The 26,104-nt window shown below is 38.4% G+C and overlaps 1 protein-coding gene across 1 annotated transcript; it reads right to left on the bottom strand.

Annotated features, from left to right (window-relative positions):
- Nucleotides 1–21,139: 21,139 nt before the first annotated feature.
- On the bottom strand, nucleotides 21,140–23,729 carry LOC149267366 (F-box protein At1g10780-like). Its single transcript, XM_089432376.1, has 4 exons — nucleotides 23,615–23,729; nucleotides 22,111–23,167; nucleotides 21,687–21,967; nucleotides 21,140–21,529 (listed from the first exon to the last, which is right to left on the bottom strand). The coding sequence occupies exons 2-4, from the start codon at nucleotides 22,937–22,939 to the stop codon at nucleotides 21,296–21,298; spliced, it is 1,344 nt and encodes a 447-aa protein (XP_089288502.1). The 5' UTR covers nucleotides 22,940–23,167; nucleotides 23,615–23,729; the 3' UTR covers nucleotides 21,140–21,295.
- Nucleotides 23,730–26,104: the final 2,375 nt, after the last annotated feature.

Here is a 26,104-nt window from a genome sequence, read left to right on the forward strand (position 1 = left end):
ATGTCATCTAAATACACCACCATGAATTCATTGGTGAAGGGTTGCAAGATGTCTTCCATCAACCTCGTGAAGGTTGTGGGGGAATTCATCAACCTGGAAGGCATGACCAACCATTCGAAAAGGCCCTCCTTGGATTTGAAGGCAGTCTTCCACACATCAGAGGGTTCGATAGGCACCTGGTGATAACCATACTTTAAGCCAATCTTGCTGAAATATTTGGCCCCCTTGAGCTGTTCCAAAAGGTCTTCAATCCGTGGGATTGGGTACCTATTCCAGACAATGATCTTTTTTAGCACCCAATAGTCAATAAAAAGTCTCCAGGTCCCTTCCTTTTTTTGTACCAATATAATTAGGCTCCCACATGGTGGTTAGCTTGGTCTAATGTGCCCTTCCTGCAAAATATCTTGAATATGCCTCTTGATCTTATCGTTATCCATAACAAAGCGTCGATAGATCGGTCCATTGGGTAGGGGCACACCCGAGGTCATATAGATGGATTTCTTGACCTAAGAGTGCATAGGTACCCCTGTAGGTGAGGAAACATTGTCCCTGTACTCCTCCACGACCTTGTCCATCTGCTGTTATTGTGTGTAGGAGCCCTATCTAGAATTTGTGGCCACAACCTTCTTCTTTCCGTAAGGCCGAATCATAAGGAAAATAAATTTCGTGGTCTAGGAAATGATCTTACTACATTGCTTTGTAGTGATCAAAGAGATGGCGGTAGGCAAGGCTACCTATGGTATCATGTACAACTTATTTCCCAAAGTAATAATCACAGAGTGAGGTCTAGACTCATATACATCATATCGCTTCCACAAGTATGGTTGTCCTAATAATACATCACAAAATTTAAGAGGAGAAACATCACACAGTACCTCATCCATGAAGGGCTTGATGTTGTAGGGAAGGTGCAATGTTGGCTGACACAAAGATCTCGTCCTTGGTGACACCATCCCATGGCGTATGGTTGCGGATGTGTTGTAATCAGGAGGCCTATCCTCTTCATGAACTCTACTGAAATTTTGGCTCCCGCTGTCGAAAATGAACTACAGCAGAGAACCCTTCACCCACATCTGTGAGTGGAAGAGGCGTTCCCCCTCCTCTGGATCTTCAGGCTCGTTCTTCTAAATATTACTAGTAGCCACGGTGGCACTGGTCTCCATGTTAATGATCTTCTTTCATTTTTCATTATCCTTGTCAGTTTCAGACTCAGAGTTGGAACGTGCGTCTGATTCGGAAGCCTTTAGTGCAGCCATTAGTGACTGCTTGGCCCAACACTCACTTGTGTTGTGAGTGGCGCTCTTATGGAACTCACACCATTTTCCCATGTCCTTTGTCTTCGTGGTGTTTTACTTTGCTTTTGACTTCAGTGGGTCATCCTGGGTCATGCTACCTTGGCTTTTTCCTTTGCTTTATGGCTTGGGGTGCCTTTTCCTTGCTTCGTATTTTCTGATCCAAAGTCTCTCTTCTTCTATTTAAACTTTTGCTCAATCTTGATAGCGTATCAGTACGTCGTGCCGAGCGAGGAGATGTCTAGGAAATCCATCTCATCCTAGATGTAATTGTGTATACAGTCGCGGTACTTGAGTACCAAATGTCGCTCAAAATCCTGGATACCCATCTTTGTGCAAAGGGTATGGAAAACATTTGTAAACTTCGACACATCTTGGTCCCTTCCCTGTCATAGCATGGTAGCGTGGTCCACTTTATGTATTTTTATGCATAGCTCCTGATAGGGTAATATTATTCCTTAATGGCATCTTAAAAATAATTCCAAGTGGGTGCGGCTGAATACAGTGAGGATTCCCTCTCATCCTTTTGTTCATAGTAGGTTTCCCACCAGTCCTTCACGTGTGGGGCGGCTTTGAGAAGTGTAAAAGTAATATTTTCCCAATTGTAAAAGTTATGAATTTAAAAATATCCTTCCAACATATTTAACCATTTATCTACGGTGTTTTCATCTATCTGGCCCTCAAATATGGGAATATCAAAGTTAACTTGTACCTTAAAAGGAGTGGCACCTCCAGAGTGGTTGTTGGATGAAGATGCGTCACATGTGGGTAGCCGTAAAAGGATCTGCGCAAAGTTATTCATCATTGTGTTCCTCTATCGCACAAGGGATTCCTCGAGCAATATTTTGAAAATATCTCCTACTCCCTCATCTTTCTTTTCTTCCGCCATGGGAGGTTGTCAGGGTTTGTGAGGCTGGTTTTACGAAGGTTCACCTAGTTAGATCCCTAACTCCTTATATGTTGACCTCGTTGGGGACATGCAAAGAAAAACAAAGAAAGAGTAGACTGATTTGATACCACTGATTCGAACTTAAACAGGAATGCAACAAATTACAGATATAACCATAACCATAAATACAGAGATGCAGTAGAAATAACACTTCATTTCATTAATATCAAAATATTGAAATATGCTTACAAATAGAATGGAAATAAACTAGCTCGGGCGATGGTATCTTATCTCTGAGAAGAGATGCGGCAACTACATGCCTCTGAACTGTGTCACAATGACGTTGAAGGGCCTATTTATTATTGGACAACAAGGGAAAACCCTAAACAACCAAAACCCTAAACCTAGGAGATGGAACACCAAGAGTTTGTGGGCCCCATTGGGGTTAGTTGGGCATCCAACTTCTGAGGGTCATAACTTGGTCATATTATCTTTGTTTGGCGCGTACGATACCTTGTTGGAAAGGTCTCTCTGAGTACTACAATATTTGTGGTAGGCCCCTTCCTATGGCTTATGGGCCTCCTGCAAACCTCAAAAAAACATCGTTTAGGGGGTCAAAACTGCTCCGGAAGTTCATGACCCAAAGCACTGCTAAAAATAGTAAATGCTGAAATAAACGAGGAAACAAATGAAACCGACTAGAGGTCTAGGTGGGATAGGCAGGTGGCCACCAATATCCACCTGGATCATATGGTTTGGTAAGCCTCCAACTGTCAAACATTACAGAGTTTTTGGAAGCAAATGTTACATCAAGAATAATGATGATAAACTTGGAAAGTTTGAATCTAGAGTTGATGAAGGATTTCCCCTTGGATACTCCTATAGAAGCAAAGGATATAAATTCTATAATAAAAGGCTTCAAAATATTTTTGAATGCATTAATGTTGTAATTGATGAAGCACCCACAGGTACCAAAAGGGAAGCACCGCAGATGACAAACTTGTTCCTACAATAAGCCAAAAGGATGAAGGAGAGGGAATTAATGAAGCATCATAAGAAGGAATTGAAAGCACAAAAGAATTAGAAACAACTCCTTCAAGGTATGTTCAGAAAAATCATTTGGAATCTCAAATTCTAGGTGAAAAGGAAGTTGGATTATAAACTAGAAAACTCTTGTTGGGACTTCCAGTTATCTAGCCTTAATATCTAATATTGAACCTCAAAATGTAAATCGATCAAGCAAAGATGAATGTTGGGTTAAGGCAATGAATGAAGAACTTGATAAAATAGAAAAGAACCATACATGGGAACTAGTACCAAGACCTCAAGATAAAAATGTTGTTGGGACAAAATGGTTATTCAAAAACAAACTAAAATAAAAATGGAGAGGTAACTATAAACAAAGAAAGACTCATATGCAAAGGCTATGCTCAACAAGAAGGAATAGACTTTGAAGAAACATTTGCACCTGTAGCCATACTTGAAGCCTTAAGAATTTTCCTTTCATTTTCAAGCTTTCATAGCTTTAAAGTATATCAATTGGATGTTAAATATGCATTTCTAAATGGAGATCTAGAAGAAGAAGTTTATATTGAACCTGAAGTTTTCATTCTAGGAAAGATAAAAATCTTGTCTGTTAACTTAAAAAGGCTTTGTATGGACTAAAACAAGCCCCGCATGCATGGTATTATCGTCTTGACAAGTATCTTCAACAACAAGGCCTCACCAAAGGGTTTGCAGATAGAAATCTATATATAAAGATTGGTAAAGACAAACTTTTGATAGTTGTTGTTTATGTTGATGACATCATATTTGGAAGCAATGAAGAATCTATGAGTCAAGGATTTTCTTTAGTTATGCAGCAAGAATTTGAAATGTCCTTACTTGGTGAACTAACATACTTTCTTGGTCTTCAAGTTCAGCAAGCAAAGAATGGTATCTTTCTCTCATAAACCAAGTACCTCAAGCAGATTTTGAAGAAATATGGAATGGAAGACTACAAGCCTGTATGCACACCTATGGTAACAGGATGTAATCTTAGTTCACATGATGATTCTCCTTCAATAAACCAACCAGAATACAGATCTATGATTGGAAGCTTACTCTACCTTACAGGAACAAGACTAGATATTACACATGCAGTTGGCATTGTTGGACGATTTCAAGAAAATCCCAACGAAACTCATCTCCACGCAGTCAAGAGAATATTCAAATATTTACAAGGAACTAAAGATTTTGGTTTATGGTATCTCAAAGATGCAGATTTTGTACTTCATGCTTACGCGATGTAGATTGGGCAGGTAATATCGATGATCGAAAGAGTATTAGTGGAGAAGCATTTTAATTGGGACCTCGCTTGGTATCATGGTTCAGCAAAAAATAAAGCTACATTACTTTATCTACTGTTGAGACAAAATATGTTGTTGATGCATCTTTTTGCACTCAACTTTTATGGATGATGCAAACATTGCAAGACATTCAAATCACTTGTCCTCAACCTATACCTATTATGTGTGATAATACTAGTGCCATAAGTATTTCTAAAAATCTTGTCATGCACTCAAAAACCAAGCATATTCCAATCAAATATCACTTTCTGAGAGAACAAGTGCTTGAACAAAAGGTCAAACTGGAATATGTTCCCTCAAAGGAACAAGTTGCAAATATATTTACAAAGCCACTTCCACATGATTCCTTTGAATATCTCAGACAGAAACTAGGAGTGGTCTCTGCCACATCACTTTGTTAATTATTCTAACATATCTTTCATGTTCAGGGGGAGCTAAGACTGAAATTACTACAGTTTAATTTCTGTACGCTGATCACATGAGGTACAGTGGCATATATACGCGAGTTTGGTTCTAGACAATAGCACATGTTTATCTACAAAGAAGTAACTATGGGACATACTCAAGGAGAGGTTTTGGTATATTTCAGTTAGTGTTTATGTGGCCCTCTGCTTTTGATATTGATTGCTTACAGTTTGTTGTTGCTCAAATGAAAATTAGAAGTAATATTGGCTTATGATGGTTGTTATATAACATTGTTGCTTTGATGATATTAGAGATTGATGAAGTTTCTTTGATGACTTTACTGAAAATATGATCAATCCGAACATTGAATAGATGGCACAGGTTTAGGAGGAGAATTTGCTATATTTTTAATAGTGCATTATTGGTATTATGGCATTTTGAGCATTCCTTGTTGCATAATAATGATCATATTGGTTCTATCAAATGATCATAGTACAGATTCTTATATGGTGAATTATGGTTGTTGATGATTATCGTGGTCTTTCTACCTCTCTATTGAGGTATTTGGTTTTGGTTTTAAATGTCATATTTGTCTCTTGATGTAAAGGTCATAAAAATACCCATGATGTAAAATTGTAATATTCATTCAAGTCAATTATGTAACCCTTTGTTTTGGGCAATTGATGTAATATTGAGTCAAATATGTAACCCCATTTTTGGGTGATCGATGTCAGCATGAGTCCTTGATGATAGGAAAATCCATATTTGGCTGAGTCATAACATCATGTATTTCTTTATATATCTTCTATAAGATTCAGCATATGGTCAGAGGAGCATGGTTAGTGCTCATATTCAGCCACATCAAATCTATATTTCTCATCTCTCCAAAAGGAGAACGAAGTCTTCATCCAGCATTAGTCAGCCCTTTTCCCTTGATGTCAAAGGGGGAGAGAAACTTAGTGTTTGGAAATGCTTGGTGACTTGGGGGAGAAGCTTGGTATATCTACAGATATGGTTACATGATTACAGGTATCTACAGGTGGTGGTGACCAAACACCAAAGTGGTTTCCATCAAGTCCAAAGGGGGAGTGTTGGCATTATGACTAATGTGTTGTCCTTGATGGAAACCTACTTGATAAAGATGTCAACATGATGGTAGCAGAATGAGTATACATGCCAATATAGATTTGACAAAAAGATTAGACAAAGGAATAGCAGTTCAAAGGCAAAGGAAAGATAAAGGTGATGTTTTAAGAAGTATACACGAGTCCTGTGAACAAAGACTACGTACATACGCTGGTATGGTGAAGCAGAGTCACATATATTTTCCGCACCATAGTATTCTCAATACCATGGGTCTTTACCATGGTATTGGCCCATAGTAATGAGTGTGTCAATGGATATTTGATCTCGTCAAAGAATACCATCGATATAACTATGGAATTGGCTTAAGGTATTGGCTAAGGCCTAAGCTATATAAGGAGATGGAGATCAAAGTTCTATGTGTGCAAGTATTGGGTTATTTATGATTGGTTTGATCTGAAATAGATGTGCACCAAGGAGTATGATGATGGATCAGATCTATTAGATCTAAAATGACTACATATTGAATAATCTGCTTATGGTTTGATAGATCTATGATGATGATGTTATGATGTGTATTTGTTATGGTGTATGTCGAGATTTAGGTTTGACAGGTGTTTTGTTGTGCAGCGAAGGGTTGACTCAGTAATATAGATATGTACGTAGTCTTGCTTCAGAAATTTCAAGTACATACGTGAATATGCTTTTGGGCAGTCGGTATATATTCTACAGTCTAGACAAATTTGTACGCAGGTATCAAGTATGAAAGGCGCGTACATATGCGGAAATGCTTTATAAGGGTCACATACATTTGCTAGGGTTTTGCAGTATGAGTTGATGATAATGATTTATTTGTTTTATTATGTTTATTGTTGTCTATCGATGAAGTATTTCATGATAATCTATGTTTAACAATGTTGGTTGGGTTGAACTGATGAATAGTAATGATGCTGCTATGTGATGATTTGTATGTGGTTCAGAAATATGTGATGGAGTCAGTATGTGTTTCAATGATTGTTTCAATAGTGCTATAATTCAAATTCATATTTATCTGTTTTGAGATATGTACGTAGGTCATCCTAAGGGAAAGTGTGTATATATGTGGGTATGCCTCTGAACAGTAGCGTATATATTCTGACATGTGTTTAATCAGGGTTTGCAGTGACAAGATCTGGTTTTTGTGATGAACAGTATGTATTTTGTTAGTCTGATGAATGGATATATAGTGATATAAGTTGGTATGGGTGTTTGAATAAGGTATTTCTATATTTGATTTGGTGATCCAGTTGGTTCATTGACTTGATACAGTGTTGATTTCAGTATTTATATATGATATTTGGAATGGATCAAGTTTGAAATATTCTAAAAATTGATCCACAAAGAACTAAGGATAAGGGGGTTGTAGCTCCCTTCCAGTAGGAGCTAGAAAATGAGAGAAGTTTGTAGCCTTCTGTAGGTAGGAGCCTGCGTACTGGTTAAAGTTTGCACCAGTACAAGATTGTAAGAAAATTACTTTGCATATAAAAGAAGACAAAGATGACAGCAACGGTGGTTTTCTCCCACATTGGGTTTCCACCTAAAATCTTGGTGTTCATGTGTGTTGATGTGTTTCTTATGTATTTCTGCTCTCTACTGCTCATATTTTCTGCTTAATACATGTTTAATGAAGTAATGATGTATTGGTTAAAGATTAACAAATGATGAATTATATGTAAAGCTAGTTAACTGAAATACGCATTTTTCTTTCATCACAATCGTGTATGTATGTGGGTTCATTGAATAATAGTCATGTATATAAATTGGAATAAGAAAAGTAAAGGTTAAGTTTTAAAAATATTGATTCACCCCACCCCTACTTTTAAAAATATTGATTCAAACCCCCCCCCCCAGTATTTTTCCTAACAACCCTAACACCTCAAACTTGCATACCATGCATATGGCATCCAATAGGTAAGATGCCATGTAAAACTCTAGTTGTTCCCTTTAAGTTGTATGCTTTTCCCTTTTCACATTAGCCTTGATGGAAGATGCTAGAATGTCTGCCCAATTGAAAACGGGTCCATCCTTGGCACATGTGTATATCATAGGCACCCAGATTCTTCAAAGAATTCCATATCGTGTCTCATGTATATCCTGCAACACATAGCTACCAACATTTGATATACTTTTCTCAATATCTTGGTTTTGTAAAACCCATCAGCTCAATGTCTAAATTTTCTAGGCTCCTGCCACTAAGTTTTCAGGATGTCCTTGGTTTCCATAAGAAAGTTTCAATACCATTTTGGACAAAGGATCAAATGATGCTTTGGAATCTTATAATACTTTGACATGCTAGCTAGTGTGTATGCTACTATTGGTGCCCCATGAACATTCCTAATTGTCATATCCTCCTCATTGATTCATTGAATAATTCATTCGATCGTCTCATCTCATGGAAGAATGGTCAAATGTGCTACTAAATGATCCAAACTTAAATAGGAACGCAACAACTTATAGATATAATCATAAAAATAGAGATGTAACATAAAAACACTTCATTTCATTAATAGAAAAATATTGAACTATGCTTACAAATAGAATGCAAATAGGATATCTCAGGCGATGGTAGCTTATCTCTAATAAGAGATGTAGCGCTACATGCCTCTGAATTGTGTTACAATGAGGCTCAAGGGCCTATTTACTATTGGAAAACATGATAAAACCTTAAACAACCAAAACCCTAACCCCGGGAAATGTAACACCAAGAGTTTGTGGACCTTGTTGGGTTAGTTGGGCATCCAACTTCCCGGGGTCGTAACATGGTCATATTATCTATGTTTGGCGCGTACGATACCTTGTTGGAAAGGTCTCTCTAATTACTATAGGTTTCACCACAAGCCCCTTCCTATGGCTATAGGCCTACCGCGGATCCCAAAAAAATGTTGTTTAGGGGGTCAAAACTACTCCGGAAGTTCAGGACCCGAAAAACTGCTAAAAATAATAAATGATGAAATGAACAAGGAAACAGATGAAACTAACTGGGGGGTCTAGGTGGAATAGACGGGTGGCCACCAATATCCACCTAGATCATTCCTCCACCCTTAGGAATCAATGGTCCCCATTGCGTGTAGAGCCTCCATGAGGTGATGAATTTTTTGTTGAACCTGATCCATGGTGAACCACTTGCCCTGGTGAAGGAGTTGGCCTGCTTCGATAACTCAATATAGTTTTATCCTCTATTGGTGAGTGTTATTGATATGTGTTTCCATGATCTGATCAGTTGTGGCCTGTTCCATGCAGTCCAGGTTGAGCTATGTTGGTGTGAGTTGTTCTGTAATGTCAAATGTGTCCAACAATGATGGAAAGTATGGTTGAAGGCGATCTACATTGAACACTAGGTGCAGACCAAGGAACGATGGGATGCTAAGCTCGAACTCATTGTCACCGATGGCCTTGGAGATGGTGTATGTCCCATATCAGAGCAGGTGAAGCTTGTGGTGGTGTCCAGCAAGGTGCTCCTTCTACAAATGTAGCCAAACTTTATCGTCCACCTGGAACTTATGCGGCACTCGATGTTGATCATGGTGTTGCTTGTACTTAGCATTGGCTCTGTCCAATATATCATGAACCTGTTGGCGTATGTGTTGAATGCGCTCAATGAAATTGTTAACCCTTTCAGCTTCAAACTTAACGTGAGCCGAATCTACCTGAGTGGTTGCAAATGGTATGGCCACATCAATGGGGCATAATGGCTGAAATCCCAGCCCCACCTGAAAGGGGTTGTGGCCTGTTGAGCTGTGAAGAGCTTTGTTTTAGTTGTATTGGACATAGGGGAGACTTTCATCCCACGTGCGTGGATGCTTCGATTTGTACATGTGCAGAATGTGTACAATCATCCTGTTGACAACCTCTATTTGGCCATCAATTTGGGGATGGAAAGTCGTGGACTTAGTAAGTTTTGTATCTAGCATCGACCAGAGACTTGACCAAAATGCACTCAGGAATATGTTGTCCCGATCTGAGACAATGAACTGTGGGATCCCAAAGTGTACCCATACTCTCTCAAAGAAGAGCTTAGCAATGGCCTCTATTGTGATACTCTTCTTGTAGGCCACCATGATGGCCATCTTAGAGAATCTATCGACAACCATGAAAATGCAATTGTTGTCGTGCTTAGTAGAAGGAAGGCCCGACATGTAATCCATGCAGACAAAGTCCCAACGTCGGTTAGGAGTAGGTAGAGGAGTATACAGACCTTGCTTCTTGATGGTTGGTTTGGAAATGGTGTAGGCGGTGCAGGATCTAATGTACTTCCCAACATCCTAACAAAGTTTTGACCAATAAAAATACTTCTGCAATACCGCCATTGTTTTCTCTACTTTGAAATGTCCAGCGACCCAACTGTAGTGCGCCTCCCAAATCATCTTGGCACACTCACTTAAAGGAACACAGATGTGTCCCAGGTGGCATAACAGTGCATCCTGAAGGTGAAAATTTGGAACTTGCTTCCCTTCCAGGAGTGTCTGGTATATGTTGTCGAATTCTGGATCACTCTTGTAAATATTTGGCCACACTGATGTCTTGTGCCCACAGGAGTCGAGCACAGTGACCAGCGCCATGACCAGTGGTTGGTCGATGCAATCAGCAACATTATTTGTGCTGCCCTTCTTATACTTAATGTTAAAATGGAATTGTTGCAAATAGGTGGACCATTTCTGATGGAAATCGTTCTGCAACTTCCCTTATGTTTGTATGAACTATAGAGGTTGGTGGTCTATGTGGATGACTGTTTCCTTTCCCATAATGTAATTCTTCCACTGACGGCACGCCTACACAATGGAATACATTTCTTTGTCGTAATTGGGGTACTTTCAAACTGTGTCTGAAAGTGTCTCATTGTGGTAAGCCATTGGATGCCCATGCTGAGTAAGAACCACACTGATAGCATAGTCAGGGGCATCTGTCTCAATCTCAAATGGTTGTTGCAAGTCTAGTAATGTGAGCACTGGTGCATAACAGAGGTGATTCTTCAACTCAAAAATGCTTGTTTTTGGGTTTCCGACCGAAAAAACTTTGCTTCCGTTCCGCCCTTGGTGACTTGACTTAAAGGCCAAGTGATATGAGAGAAACCCAACACGAACCTACGATAGAAATTAGCAAGACCCAAAAATCTGCGGAGCTCTGTTAGAGTGGTTGGGGTTGGCGAATCATGAATGACTTATATCTTGGATGGGTCCACATGTACACCCTGCTCATCAATGATGTACCCCAGATATTGAACCTGGGTCAGGCCAAAGGTGTATTTCTCCAAGTTAGCACATAACTTGTGTTAGCGCAGGGTTTGAAGGACCTGTCGAATATGGTGGAGGTGCTCTTCCCAACTCTGGCTGAAGATCAAGATGTCATCTAAATACACCACCATAAATGCATTGGTGAAGGGTCGCAAGATGTCGTCCATCAGTCTCATGAAGGTTGCATGGGCATTCGTCAATCCGAATGGCATGACCAACCATTCGAAAAGGCCCTCCTTGGATTTGAAGGAAATCTTCCACACATCAGAGGGTTCGATAGGCACCTGGTGATAACCTGACTTCAAGTCAATATTGCTGAAATATTTGGCCCCCTTGAGATAGTCTAGAAGGTCATCAATCCATGAGATTGGGTACCTATTCCGGACATTGATCTTGTTCAGCACCCGATAGTCAATACAGAGCCTCCAGGTCCCATCCTTCTTCTGTACCAATACAATCAAGCTCCCATAGGGTGATGAGCTTGGCCTGATGCGCCCTTTCTGCAATAGTTCCTAAATCTTCCTCTTGATCTTAGCATTCTCCAAAACAGAGCGTCGATAGATCGGTCCATTGGGTAGCGGCGCGCCCGAGGTCATATCGATGGAGTGTTTGACCTGACAGTGGAGAGGTACCCCTGTGGGTGAGGTGAAAATATCCCTGTACTCCTTCACGACCTTGTCCATCTACTGCTGTTGTGTGGAGGAGCTCTGCCTGGAAGACGTGGCCACAACCTTCTTCTTGCCCTGGGGGCGAACCATAAGGAAAAAAAGATTCCTGGTCTGGGAAATGATCTTACTGCATTGCTTTGTAGTGATCAAAAAGATTGTGGTAGGAAGGGCTACCTCTGGTATCCTCTACAACTTATTAGCCAAAGTAATAATCACATAGCGAGGTCTAGACTCATATACATCATGTCGCTTCCACAAGTATGGTTTTCCTAACAATACATCACAAACTTCAAGAGGAGAAACGTCACACAATACCTCATCAGTGAAGGACTTACTGTTGTAGGGAAGGTGTCACTGCTGGCTGACACGAAGATCTCGTCCTTGGTGAAGCCACCCAATGGTGTACGGCTATGGATGTGTTATAGTCTTTAGGCCCAGCCGCTTCACGACCTCTACTAAAATGAGGTTCTTTTGGCTCTCGTTATCGACAATGAACTCCAGCGGAGAACCCTTCACCCACATCTGTGATTGGAAGAGGTGTTCCCCCTCCTCTCGATATTCAGGCTCAATTTCTGGATCTTGGTAGTGGCCATAGTGGCATTGGGCTCTGCATCAATGTTCTTCTTCCCTTCGTCAGTTCCCTTATTGGGTTCTGATTTAGAGTCGGAACCTGCGTCTAATTCGGAAGCCTTCATCTCGGCCACTAGTGACTGCTTGGCCTGACACTCACTTGTATTGTGAGTGGAGCTCTTATGGAACTCACACCATTTTCCTATGTCCTTCTTCGTCTTCAGGGTCTTTTTCTTTGCTTGCGGCTTCAGCGGGCCGTCCTGGGTAGTGTCGCCTAGGCTTGGTCCTTTGTTTTGTGGTTTTGGGTGCCTTTACCTTGCTTTGGATTCACATATCCAAAGTCTCGCTTCTTCTATTTAACCTTCTGCTCAATCTTGACAGAGTACCGATACGCCATGCTGAGCGAGGAAATGTCCAGGAACTGCATCTCATCCTAGATGTACTTGTGTAGACAGTCATGGTACTTGAGCACTAGATGTCGCTCAGTATCCTTGATATCTAACTTCGTGCGAAGGGTATGGAAAGTATTTGTGAACTCTGGCACATCTTGGTCCCTTCCTTATTGTAGCGTGGTCCACTTTATGTATTTGTCTTCATAGCTCCAGATAGGGTAATATTGTTACTTGATGGCATCTTGGAAATAATTCCAAGTGGGTGCAGCTGAAAATAGTGAGGGTTCACTCTCGTCCTTTTGTTCACAGTAGGTTTCTCACCAATCCTTGACGTGTGGGGAAGATTTAAGATGTGCAAAAGTAATATTTTCCCGATTGGAAAAGTCATGAATTGGAAAATATCATTCCAATAGAATTGACCATTTATCTACGGCGTCTGCATCTATCAAGCCTTCGAATATGGGAATATCAAAGTTAACATGTACCTTAAAAGGAGTGGCACCTCCAGAGTGGTTGTTGGATGAAGATGCACCGTCTGTGGGTAGTCGTCGAAGGATCTGGGCAAATTTATCCATCATCGCGTCCCTCTGTCACTCAATGGCTTCCTCAAGCAACATTTTGAAAGGATCTCTTACCCCCTCGTCTTTCTTTTCTTCCACCATGGGAGGTCATCGGGTTTTGTGAGGTTGATATTGCAATGGTTCAACCAGATCAAGCCCTAACTCCTTATACCCTGACCTCGTTGGGGACATGAAAGTAAAAACAGAGAAAGAGAAGACCGCTTTGATACCATTGATCCAAACTTAAACAGGAATGCAACAACTTACAGATATAATCATAAACACAGAGATGCAGCAGAAAAACATTTCATTTCATTAATAGAAAAATATTGAACTATGCTTACAAACAGAATGGAAATAGGATAGCTCGGGCGATGGAAGTTTATCTCTGAGAAGAGATGTGGTGAATACATGCCTCTGAATTGTGTTACAATGAGGCTCAAGGGCCTATTTATTATTGGAAAACGTGAGAAAAATCTAAACAACCAAAACCCTAACCCCAGGAGATGTAACACCAAGAGTTTGTAGGCCCCGTTGGGGTTAGTTGGGTAGCCAACTTCCCAGAGTCGTAACTTGGTCATATTATCTCCGTTCGGCACATACAATACCTTGTTGGAAAGGTCTCTTTGAGTACTAAAAGTTTCACCACAGACCCCTATCTATAGCAATTGCCCTGTCACAGAACCCAAAAAAACGTCGTTTAGGGGGTCAAAACTGCTCTGGAAGTTCAGGACCCGAAAAACTGCTAAAAATAGTAAATGCTAAAATGAACAAGGAAATAGATGAAATTGATTGGGGGCTCTAGGTAGAATAGGTGTGTGGCCACCAATATTTGTCTGGATCACTAACTTATGAAACCATGACTTTTTGAAATTGATATAAATTTCTCAATCCTCCTCATCTCCAGGCACTTCTTTCCTCGCAAATGTTTGATATATGCCTCTCCATGTATTTGATGTTGATTTATCCACATAACAGGAAATGTCAGTGTAGTTAGGCACTCTGATAATGGGACTCTCAACATCTCCTTCAATGTTTCTTTTAGCCATCTCCTTGTCGAGTCTTCTCCTAGTGGGTAGAGCCATTTCTCCTATTGGCGAGGAGAAGTTGAAGCACTCAAGGTTAATGGTACTTGAAATTTCAAATATATTCATAATAACATAAGCAAGTTACGGCAATTTAAGGTGTGTCACAAGTTGCATCAACACAGTGTGATAGTTCATTTCATGAGTTTAAGTGGCAGTGTGTGATAAGGGAAGATCATGTGACAAGGAATTTCTATCATATATTGATGAGGTAGTTTGCGCTATAAGCACATGTTATCACAAGGAACTGCGTTTATGTGCGATGAAGCGAAGGCACAAAATTTAGTTACTACGTATTTCACAATCACAATATACAGATGTAGAATGTAGTAAGGAGGGATGAGGAGTTATTGATGGCAAAAAGATGGGTCGTAAGGAAAGAAGATATAGGTGCATCGCTTTCACATGGTTAGGAGGTATTCCTACTATCTAGGGTTTCGCCATTGCAAAGGATGAGAAAAATACTAAGCATGGTATGGGGGAATTTTTGGAGAAGGGAAAGAAAGAAATTCAAAGCAGAAGCACTAACTTGATGTACATATATAGGACTAGGGCTAGATGGAAGATCAAAGGTTATGGGAAGGTGAACCAGTGAAGGAAGGTGAATCGAAAAAAGAATATGAAAAGACACAATCATTAAAAAAACAGGGAGAAGAGTGATGACTTAATTGGTTCCTAGCACAATAATCGACGACGCAGTCTGCAGTGATAGATAGCGACAAGTTGTGTCTCTTTGCGCAATGCCACCAAGGACTTGAAGCATAAAAATGAAACATAAAGTTATATGGGGGTGCCCTTTTATAGTTTTTGCCACATGTGCGAGGGGTTTGATGCATTATATATGCTTTTGCATGAAATCCTGCGAGGTCTCTTAAGGTGGTGCGACAAGTGATGTGTAGTCGCATTTTCGCAAGCGAAAGTGAGACAATGGATTTTAATTTACGAGGGACATTGTTATCGCAGTTATAAGATGTAGAATTGCAATGTGCTATATTGAAATGTGATTCGTTGTGTTGAATCAATAATCTGCAAAAAGTTCTTTTACCAAAATTTAACAAAGAGAATTGAATGAGTGTTATCCATTGGAGAAGAAAAGAAGAGGGACTCCAAATTTTTGGAATTGTTGAAAATTTGGGGTTGGTGTAGCAGTTACATCCGCAGTTTAAAAGTATATTTAATTGTTGTCATCCCCTTTTCACCTTCAAAAATCTACAAAACCAAAAAATCTTACACTTTACACCCAATAAAGAGCTCTCATACCACTTGTAGTAAACCTTTATAGTAAAGATCAAAATATGAAAGATCAATTCTTAATCTTAAGAATGAAACCCTTGTCTTCATAAATACCAAAACATTCATAACATAAATGTAATGTACCTAGTGAATATAATTTTGAATAACTAAGGAGGTACCCAATGGAATAATTAATATAATGCGATAAGCGTTGATCTTTTATTTATTTTGTCTTATATGTACACAAGAAAAAATAAATGAAAAACCAACCCTTAAGCTTGAGAATTAAACCCTTGTATTCAAAAACACCAAAACATTCACACCATACGAAACAAAAACCTTAAACTAATGCATCACCATCAAATACTCATTATGGAATAAATCACTCCAAAAATCATGCTTATTATAAAATAATATATCCAACACATTTAATACAATGATACTTGTGTATTTAAACTTTTTCATAAATATTGCTACGATTATATGACAACTACCCCTCATTATTATATTATTTTCTCTTAACTAATTAGTAGACCTATTTATTACCATCAAGTACTAAATGGACATATTCCATGACTTTGACCATAATACAGTCATCATCCCTTTGTGTACTATTACCCACCAAAAGTGGGTAACCCCTAGGAGAATTTTTTCCTGCTTATTGGTCAACCAGCTAGCTAGCATCCCTATGATGATTCACAAATAGCTTTCCTTGAGAGCTCTCCACCTATGCTCTAGTAAGTGCTCTCTCTCATCTAGCATACTTCTTCATCTATTGGAAGTTACACTAACCATTTTTATAATCAAGTTCTTTCATTTAATGTTTTGGGGCATACTAATATGAATCATAGGCCAAGTTAGATGATTTTCCACCTTGATTGTACCCTTGTTCTGATGCTTCACTTAAGAGATTATCCTTTGTCTCTAGTCTTGTGTGTCCTCCCCTAAAGGTTGTTTTCTTTCACTGTTAGGACAAGCACTAATAGAAGGCACTAATTGATATAGTGTGCCCAAAGTAATCCATACTTGTCAGTTTAAATGTTTCCCTTATATTCACTTCCATTATTTGGGTTGATTGTGATTGGTCATTGATATTGGCACCTTATATCCTCATCTGTAGGTCAAGGCCTAGAAATTTGCTCTAAGAGGTTGATGCAATTGAAAGAAGCACGTTGGGAAAAGCCTTGAATAAGCTATATCCCCCTCACTAGCCATCACCCAGTGCCTAATCATTTCATGTTCTATCTAAGTGAACTTTTGAATGTCCCAACCCCAATAAATGATAAATTGTTGCATCTTTAAGGGGCGTTGGAAAAAGACAAAGAAAGTTAGGTCACCTAAGTGATGCATGAAGAAAGACAAATCACTGAAGTAAAAGGTGCACAAGAGGCATGGAAAAAGAAATCCAAGGAAAGAAGTAACTTATACCTCCATGATTTCTCCTCTTCTCATTATTATATTCAAATATGTTGGACCTCCTTTAACTAGTACGATGGTTATGGCCATCTTCCTTGAAGCCTTGCCCATTCGATGACCACATTATCACATGCATCTATGGATTGATGGGCCAACCTATGAAATGTCCTTTCTCTTAGGGGTTGGAAACACCTAATAGGGCTAATTGCATAATCATCCCAAACATAAGTGTGGTAACTTGCCTACAAATCATGAGCTAGAAAGACATTTGAAAGCAAGGTTTGTGTGAAGTATTTTTTGCACCCCTAAGAATGAGTATGGTCCTTTATGATGCTTTAATGGTTTGTGTCCCTAATGATGTTGATCTCACTTGATCTTGAGAGTATGTTTTAGGTAGTTCATCATATGTATAGTAGACATCCCTTACGACATGGCTTGACACCTTTCCAGCATAATGAAGAGGACATCTAGCCTAATTTTAAGAGAAGATATAACATTGTAACCTCAATGTTTCCCTCTTCATATGAGTATTGGCTTTGAGGAGCCTCCACATGGTAAAATTCCCTTTACTATACCTCTAGATAATGAAACATTGAGCCAAGAATCCAAGTCATTAGCTTGATTGATGGTGTTTCCAAATGGATCTAGGATCCCCCCACACTATCCTTGCACTTATTTGATGGAAGTTGTCATGTTCCAAGTCCTAAATTATGATGGAGACCACTTGAGATGGTTTAGGAGGGATATCATACCTTATGTTGATGTTGACACTTAGTCATGGGGCTTCCATGTCACCCATGCATGCCCTAGGAAGGTGACATGAGCCTTCTTGATGATGACATTTTGGTGGAGGAGATGTTACTTGGAGATGTACCTATGCACTTGGATGATGTCCCTTCGAGTGAGGAGCACTCTTGGACCCACTTTATCACTTGTTTGATGGAGATGCCCATTTTTGGAGAATGGCATCATGTTGGAGAGCCTCTCCTCACACACGAGTGGAGGATTTATGACATACTTCTTATATTTTTTAATTATTTTGTAAAGTTATCTTAAGGTTAGATTATGACCTTTAATCCTAGTTAAACACTCCAAGCAAACTTTTAGGGATTTTTGTTGTAAATTATTGAACATTGACTTGACTTGACTTTAAGTAATTCATTTATCACCAAATTTAATTTTAAATGTTGTTTCAAAATTATTCCAACTAGTAATAACCAAACTAAACAATTAAAACACCTAGTAGTTGGCTTACTTTCAAAAATACATTTCTTTCAAAAATATATGGAAATAAGTTACAAACCACATCATTCTGTACATTCAATAACCTAATAACAAATATAAAATTCTTGGTAGTTAAATTTTGATAACAAATTATCTACATGTTTTGTGAAGTCATGAAGTTGACTTAATAAGGCCAAAGAGTCTCATGTTAACCTATGAGGTTGGCTATAATTTACAATGATAAAAAAATAGTCAAACATTGTTGATGCTCTATTGTACATTTGAACTTGAAATTAAAATTTAAAAACAAAAAGAATATAAAGGGAAGGAGATATTTTTTCAGAAAGAAAAAGCATGATAGAAGATTACATATTGCAAATGCAAAAAGCATATGCAGGAACATGAGCCGAGCCCAACAAAAATACTCCAAAAAAAGTATCCAAAAAAGCCCTCAGACAGGGCAGCAGATAAAGGAATAAACCCCAGAAAATCTTCTTAACAGATCCCAAATAGAGCCCCAAAAGGCCAATATTTGCCCCAAAAAACAAGGCAACCCATCTATAAGGTGCAGAAGTGGCACCAATGCACCAAACAGACAAGCCTCTATGGAAAGAGAGCAACCATATGATGATGTTTCAAGAATTTTTTCAAGAACAAATGCAACCAAATTAATTAAGGTCTTTAGTGGACTTCTTCAATCAAATTTGCATCGATATAGACCTTGCTATATCAAATAAATTCATGTGCAATCAATAATTCACCAATTTGGCAAGCATAAGCTCTAGTTAAGTAGGGAAAATCTTAGCTATCTCAAGTTGTGATAATGAACTATATCTTCACATCTATAATTAAATGACATCTTAATTATAAATTACTTTTTAATTTCAATACTTAGAAGTTAGGTTCTAAAAAGTGCTCAATTGAAATCCCTAGAGTTAAACGCACTAATCCACGCCAATATCTTTATTGGAAACAATATCCACAAACATGAAAAAGCATCACAAAAAAATTCCTTATAATTTTTTTTGTTACGTAAACAAATAGGTTTCAATGAATAAGTATTGCAGTTCCAAAAAGAAATCCAATATATCCTAAAAGATTTTTTTAAGGAAACCATAAAAACAGATGTTTCTGTAGAATCTCGAACACCATCCTCAGACACCTGTAATAAAGTAAGCATAGCTAAGATAAACGAGGAATCCACTAGCAATAGCATTTGCAACAGAAAGAGATCGAGGAATCCACCAGCAATAGCATTTGCAACAGAAAGAGATGGAGGAACAACTACCATATAAGAGCAAACAAAGGCCAGTTAAACAAAATCCACCAACAATGACACTGACAACATGGGTGATAGAGCAATAGCAACCCAGTAATGACAATCTCGTTAAGCTTATTTTTGTTGGATAGTGAACAATAAAATCTGCCATAACAATATAGACATAATAAATCAGGGCCCTAAATACACAAACAAAAATTGCCAAAAGATGTTTATAATAGTGTGAAGATGGATATTCCCAAAGAAACGGAAACTTTATAAACGGTTTAAGCTCTATCATAGTTTAGCATTTAACATAATTGATGATTATTAGGTGAACAGGGGACAGATGTGTAAAGGAGGGCATTGTAAACCATTTATTTCTCTAACTAAATGCTACACCTATATACTCTGAAGCAGAAATATTGTAACTGATGATTATTAAGGAAATGGTAGACAGACATGTAAAAGATGACCATGTGAGAGTGCATTGTAAATAATATTTTTGGCTAAAGACCAGCTAAATGCTACATCAAAACTCTGAAAGAACAAATATATAAAAGAGATCATTTAATGATATGCAATGTTCATTTGTACTGTGAGAGTTTGCAATGCTTTTAGGTTTATCACCATCGAAATTCAATATGGTTCAAAATAAAAATCCACTAAAACACATATGGGAAGTGGAAGAACGCAGGAGTATAGATTTAGATTAAATACCAATTATGGGATATGTAGTTAGTAGCAAGATTTGTAATTATTATGGATATCAAATAAAGACGATCTATAAGGCATAACACCCAGAGCTACTTAAAACAAATGATCAAACATATTTTCCACCAGGCCAAAACCATCCAAAAATATATATAAAGCCATAAATTTTGTAAAAATGTTGTCTCGCATAAATCAAAGACAGAATTCATGTAATTACACGACATTTTTTTTCAATAAAACAACCAATCATTCCAAAACCTGCCATTGCTAGGTTTATGATCAGGAAATAATAAAAGCAGTGGAGAGATCATATGCAATAAGGATAGCATCTGTGATACACAAGCTGTGATTACAGGCAAAAATAGTATCTCCTCCAAATATGCTGCTATCCAATATTTTCCAAATAGCAGTGATTCTGCCTCCAACAGAAATCCATCCAATGGTGATCAAACCGTTTACAAAGGTGCTCTCTTTATAACTCTATAGAAGATAGAAACTAAAAATGAAACCTAAACATCGTTTCCTGATATCCCGAAGCTCTATATCAAAGAGAAGGCAAAATGACACCTTAGAAGTGCCAAAATGTATAACTTCTGTATATTACCATATCCATCTCAAACTCAAATGTGACAATCAAACCGATAATTATAAGAGCACATTAACTCTACTTCAACAATAAAAGTAAATAAGATGCAACTCAAGTCTGATTCTTAAATAATTGCCAATTTGAGATTTACAGAATAGAGCACATCAGCTGTATTTCCCAAAAATAGGGTAGGCACCTTAATCTCTGATGCCCCAAGTACAAAAATCATAACTCTTTAAACCATAGGATTGTGTTGCTTCCAGGACCTCCCATAAGAGGTAAGCCAAAAGCCCTGAATTGATTTACTCAATTGTGACAACCTGATTCCTAAGCTTGAACCTCATAACCTGCTCAAAGAATTTGTCTGCAGTTTCTTGGCAGTTCTTCATTTGGGAAATTCGTATAATCAATTCTTTTAATTTTGGGCTGTATTTGACTAAGGACATTAATGTCATCATTTTCTGTTCAGCATTCAGAGGTGACCTCACTGTAATTAAAATACTTTCCAGACAAGGTATGGTGAACAAGGAGTCCAACTGCAAGATAAAAAATACAACTTTAGAAGAAAAAATTAATACAAATCTTTCATTTAGATTTCCATTTTTCCAAAAAAACACTACCAAAAAATAAAATGCAAAGATAGCAACCAGCATCCCAAACAATACATTATAATTTAGAGATGAACAAGCTTACTTGTGCCAAGCTGTTTCTTTGTGACAGCGCAACAAACATGGCACCATGTACTTCAAAATTGGTTAGTCTTGGATGGCTATTGAAAAAATCAACAAAGTCCATCTCAGGAAAGGGCTGCAGTCTTTCTGCATCTCCACTAAACTCAATTTTCATTACCAAATGCTTCACATCAGTTGCAGATTGCAAAACTGTGTTTATAGCATCCCAACACCACTGCACTCCCCGAATAGATAGATATTCTAAATTCAAAAGTTTCCCAACTTCAACTTTATTTACTTTGCCTGGGAAATAGAACAATTTGAAATATAACAAAAACAAAATAAATGAGAAATCAGAATAAAAATATGCATTTAAAAGAAAACGAAATGAAACAGAAGAACCGAAAGAAAATATGTAAGAGCATCTTAAAACATAATCTGTAAACCTGCATTGTTTGCTATTGAAAGCCGCCTTAGGGAGTGAATTCCCTTTATACGAATCCAAGCAGCTCCTTGTACTTCAAAGGATTGAAGTTTGGGAGCAGTTATGTTGACAGAGCAATCACCTATACCATAAAAATCCAATCTGCACTGCTCTAGAAGCTGCAAATCAATGATCACCACTTTGACACCATCACAGCCTAGCAAAGCCAAACACTTTAGCATCGGACACGCATGAATGATGCTGGATAAAGAAAAATCACGTGTACGAATACCAACAACTTCCAATGTATGAAGGCTCATGAAAGGGCTCCAATTTGGTGCTTGTGATAGATGAACACCCCATAACTTGAGGCTTTCAAGATGAGGCAAGGAACAAATGTAATCAAGCTTAGTGGGAAAATTAGGTACAGGACCTTTTACTACAAGATTATCTAGTCGAAGTTCCAAGTGCTTCAATGAATTGCATGTGTGTGACAACCAAGCTCGTAAGCTATTCCCAGAAAAATGGCAATAAACAATTAGCCCTTCCAATGCAGATGTTGAAAATACCATGCGGCTTACAACAACATCTGACTCAGTCAATCCCTCGTCACAAACACTTCTCGAAAAATAAAGGCTGCGAATGTTTCTCATTGCCTCTCTCCATTTTTTACTAACACAACAACACATGGCCACATCTCTGGCATTCTTGACAAATGAGAGCATGTGCTGCACTACTGCATCAGGCAACACATCCATAATCCCCCTCAAAGAATCATCATCAATATCCATGGTGTCAGCCATTGCAAAGGTTGTTTTTTTCTCACAAACACCTATCAGGAATCTGACCATAACCCAACAATGTCAACCTCCTAAAAACCAGTCCTTGGATATATATATTTTATTGCTCTCTCCTCCTTCAATCATATATATGAAGAATTTCAATAGGAAACCTAAATGAAATCTCAAAAGCCCAAAAGGGCATAGACTGCAGCTCTGAAAATAATTAAATCACAAACCCAGATCGTCAACGTACGAGGAAAGTTCAACAAATTCGATGAACCTTTTTTGAGCCAATACCTGATTTCAGCAACAAAAATACTTAAAATTAGAAACCCTTTAAATTTGTCCTGAAATTTCTTCCACTCTTTTAAGCTTGGCTATTAGAGCTAGGGTTCAGACAACCTTAAAATGACAAACAAAATTAACCCTTAAATGCAAAATAATACAGGATGTGTCTATGATGACTCATATCCAAAACCCATAAATTACATAAGAAGAAATAATACCAATTAATAAACGACATAAAACCCATCAAAATTGAAGCCTGAAACCAATGAAAAGAAACCTAGATCAGTCAATGCAAAGGAAAAACTACCGATGCAGAGGATTTTCACACTGCAATACACGCACTGACCTGCGATTTCGCCCATAAACCTATTTGAGTATTTTAAACAAATAATGCAATGGCGAGATTCAACAAAAAAGTTTTCAGAAAACGAACAGATGCAACGGAACCCTACTTACCCAGAAGATATTGAAACAGTGAAGGAGCCATGGTGGGTCTTCCAGTAATATTTGTGTGGGCCGTCTCTCCTCTTACATTTTGCTTTTGCAGGTACCTACGATGATTTTAAAAACATTTGTTCTGTGCCCTCCTAGTGGTTGGGCACGTCTAGATATAGAGACTCGGAATTCAAACTTGATTAAATTTGAAAGACAATGACGCGGTCAATTCTGTTTTTGAAATTTTAAACTCTAACATCTCTCAGTTAGTTTTTATATTCTATGGAAGGGGGATCATTCATCACACACATGATCTCTTTCATTTCTTTGAGTGTTTGAGCTGAGTAGCTTTATTCTTTTTTTGGGGTAAGTGGGAACACCTGCACAGAGGAATCAATGGCTTTTTATTATTTATAAATTTAAAATACATATAAAATTTATTTTATATAATACATTTTATTTATCAGATGGAGAGGAAATAGTTTGTATTTATTATATAAAAGAAAAAGGATGATTTAAAAAATATTTTAAGTTATTTAAAATTAAAATAATATTATTTTTAATATAATTGGAAAGGTATGTAAAAAAGAATTTATAGTTTTTTATTTAGGTTAATAAGTATGTTTATATGGAAATGGTAGTCTATCTCGTAAATTAAATAGTATGTTTGGTGGATTCCAACAATACAATTTTAAACAAGATTGTGATTTCTTGTTGTTTAAAATGCAATTTTGAATGCATAAATGGATTCAATACAATTTTAAGCAAGATTGTGATTTCTTGTTGTTTAAAATGCAATTTTGAATGCATAAATGGATTCAATATGCTGAAAAAGACACAAGGCATTGGAACTTTGCAAATTAAACAACTTTATGATTCTTAACATTTATCCAAAAAAGTGCTTGGAAAATGGTCATTTAGTCTATTAGTTAGACTACTTGTGTGGAAAAGAAAGCATATCATTTTAGAATTTATCGATTGTAAATATTATGTGTATGCTTAAAACTTAATTAAAAATAATATTCTTTGACGTTATGGTTTAATGAAAGGTTGAGGCTCATTTTGGGCTCTTTGGCATTGTTGATGGGGCAACATCGAATCTTCAGAGAAGGTCGTTGATGATTGAGAAAAGAAAAAATGGAGCCGATGGATCTTGTACACTATGAGTTGGATTTGGAAGAGGAGTCGGTGTGGACAAAAGCATTAGAGTCTCCAGCGGCTCGGTTAGAAGGGATTGAGGTGGACAGCAACTTGGTCGGTGCTCTGTTGGCTGCATCTGTAAACTGTCATTTCTCTACGGCCGGAGCAGGAGTTCCCCAGACAGTCTTGGCATCGTCAGGGGCAGAAGGTGGTTTCAAGAGCGTAGCGTCAGTTATGGAAGGCTCAACTGGAGAGGCAGTGGGACCCCAAAATGACGGAACTCTCCCGCTCATTTTTTTGAACTCAGAAGAAGTGAAGGTTTTTCTACCAGAAGCAGAAGCGCCATCAAAGGTTATTGAGTCGAGTCTCGGGTTGGATGTGAGGCTTTTTCAAAGTGAAGGTGGAGCGACAAAAAGTGACACGCACCAAAGCCCAAAGGACTCTGTGGAGGGGGGCTTTCACTCATAATCAAATGGAGGAGCGCAAGATGGAGTTAGGGATTCGAAACCGGCTTCAGTAAGAATAAAGGAGACCCTGAAGTCAAGTTCGGCCTTAGGGGCTAAGCGACAATGCTCTAGATGTATCAAGATTGTTGAGGTGCCCACCCTCGCAGTAATAGGAGAAGATATCTCCATCATGGAAGTTGTAAATATGGGGGAATCAAGTCTGGTTGGGAGGTCGCGAGGGCGTAGACTAAAGAAGGAGAAAATGCGAGAATGGGCAGAAAAAGATTTGTTGTCGGTGGTTTCAAAAGGGTCGGAGGTAAAATTACTCGTAAATGGTTGAATAATGTTGGTGTTCGAAAAGACTGAGGATGCGAAGGCGGTTATAGGAAGGTCATGGCACATAGCTAAGGCTCTGGTGGTATTCAGGTTTTGGATGCCACTATTCAATGCGACAAAGGAAGGCTTGGATATAACGCCCCTATGGGTAAGATTGTCGAGCTTGGCCCCAATCTTTTGGAATGAGCAGTCTTTTAAAAAAATTAGGAATCTTTTAGGGTCCTACCTGGATCGCGATCGTTCTTACCTCTCCTCTAGGGAATTGAGGGTTTCACACATTGTGGTTAATACGGAAGTGAGGAAGGGTCTTCCTCCTGTGATGAATATCAAGCTGGACCCCCTCGATTTGGAACCTCGGGTATTAAATTATGAGGGAATCCCCTTCTGATGTTATTAGTGTCATGCCTATGGACATCTGGGGAAAGAATGCAAGATGAAATAAATAAAGAGGAAGGAGTGCATCCCATCTACAAGCCCTATGATGCTGAAGGAAGGAAGAGTAGAGGAGGAGCGGAAGGCGATGCTTGAAGGTGTTCTAGCGGGGGGTGGGATATAGTGATGGAGGAAGCAATGACAGTAGGGGTCCAAG

Source organism: Pinus tabuliformis, chromosome 6, assembly GCF_031772625.1.
Source record: "Pinus tabuliformis cultivar Carrire ecotype Pingquan chromosome 6, CPIR1, whole genome shotgun sequence".
Taxonomy (NCBI): domain Eukaryota; kingdom Viridiplantae; phylum Streptophyta; class Pinopsida; order Pinales; family Pinaceae; genus Pinus; species Pinus tabuliformis.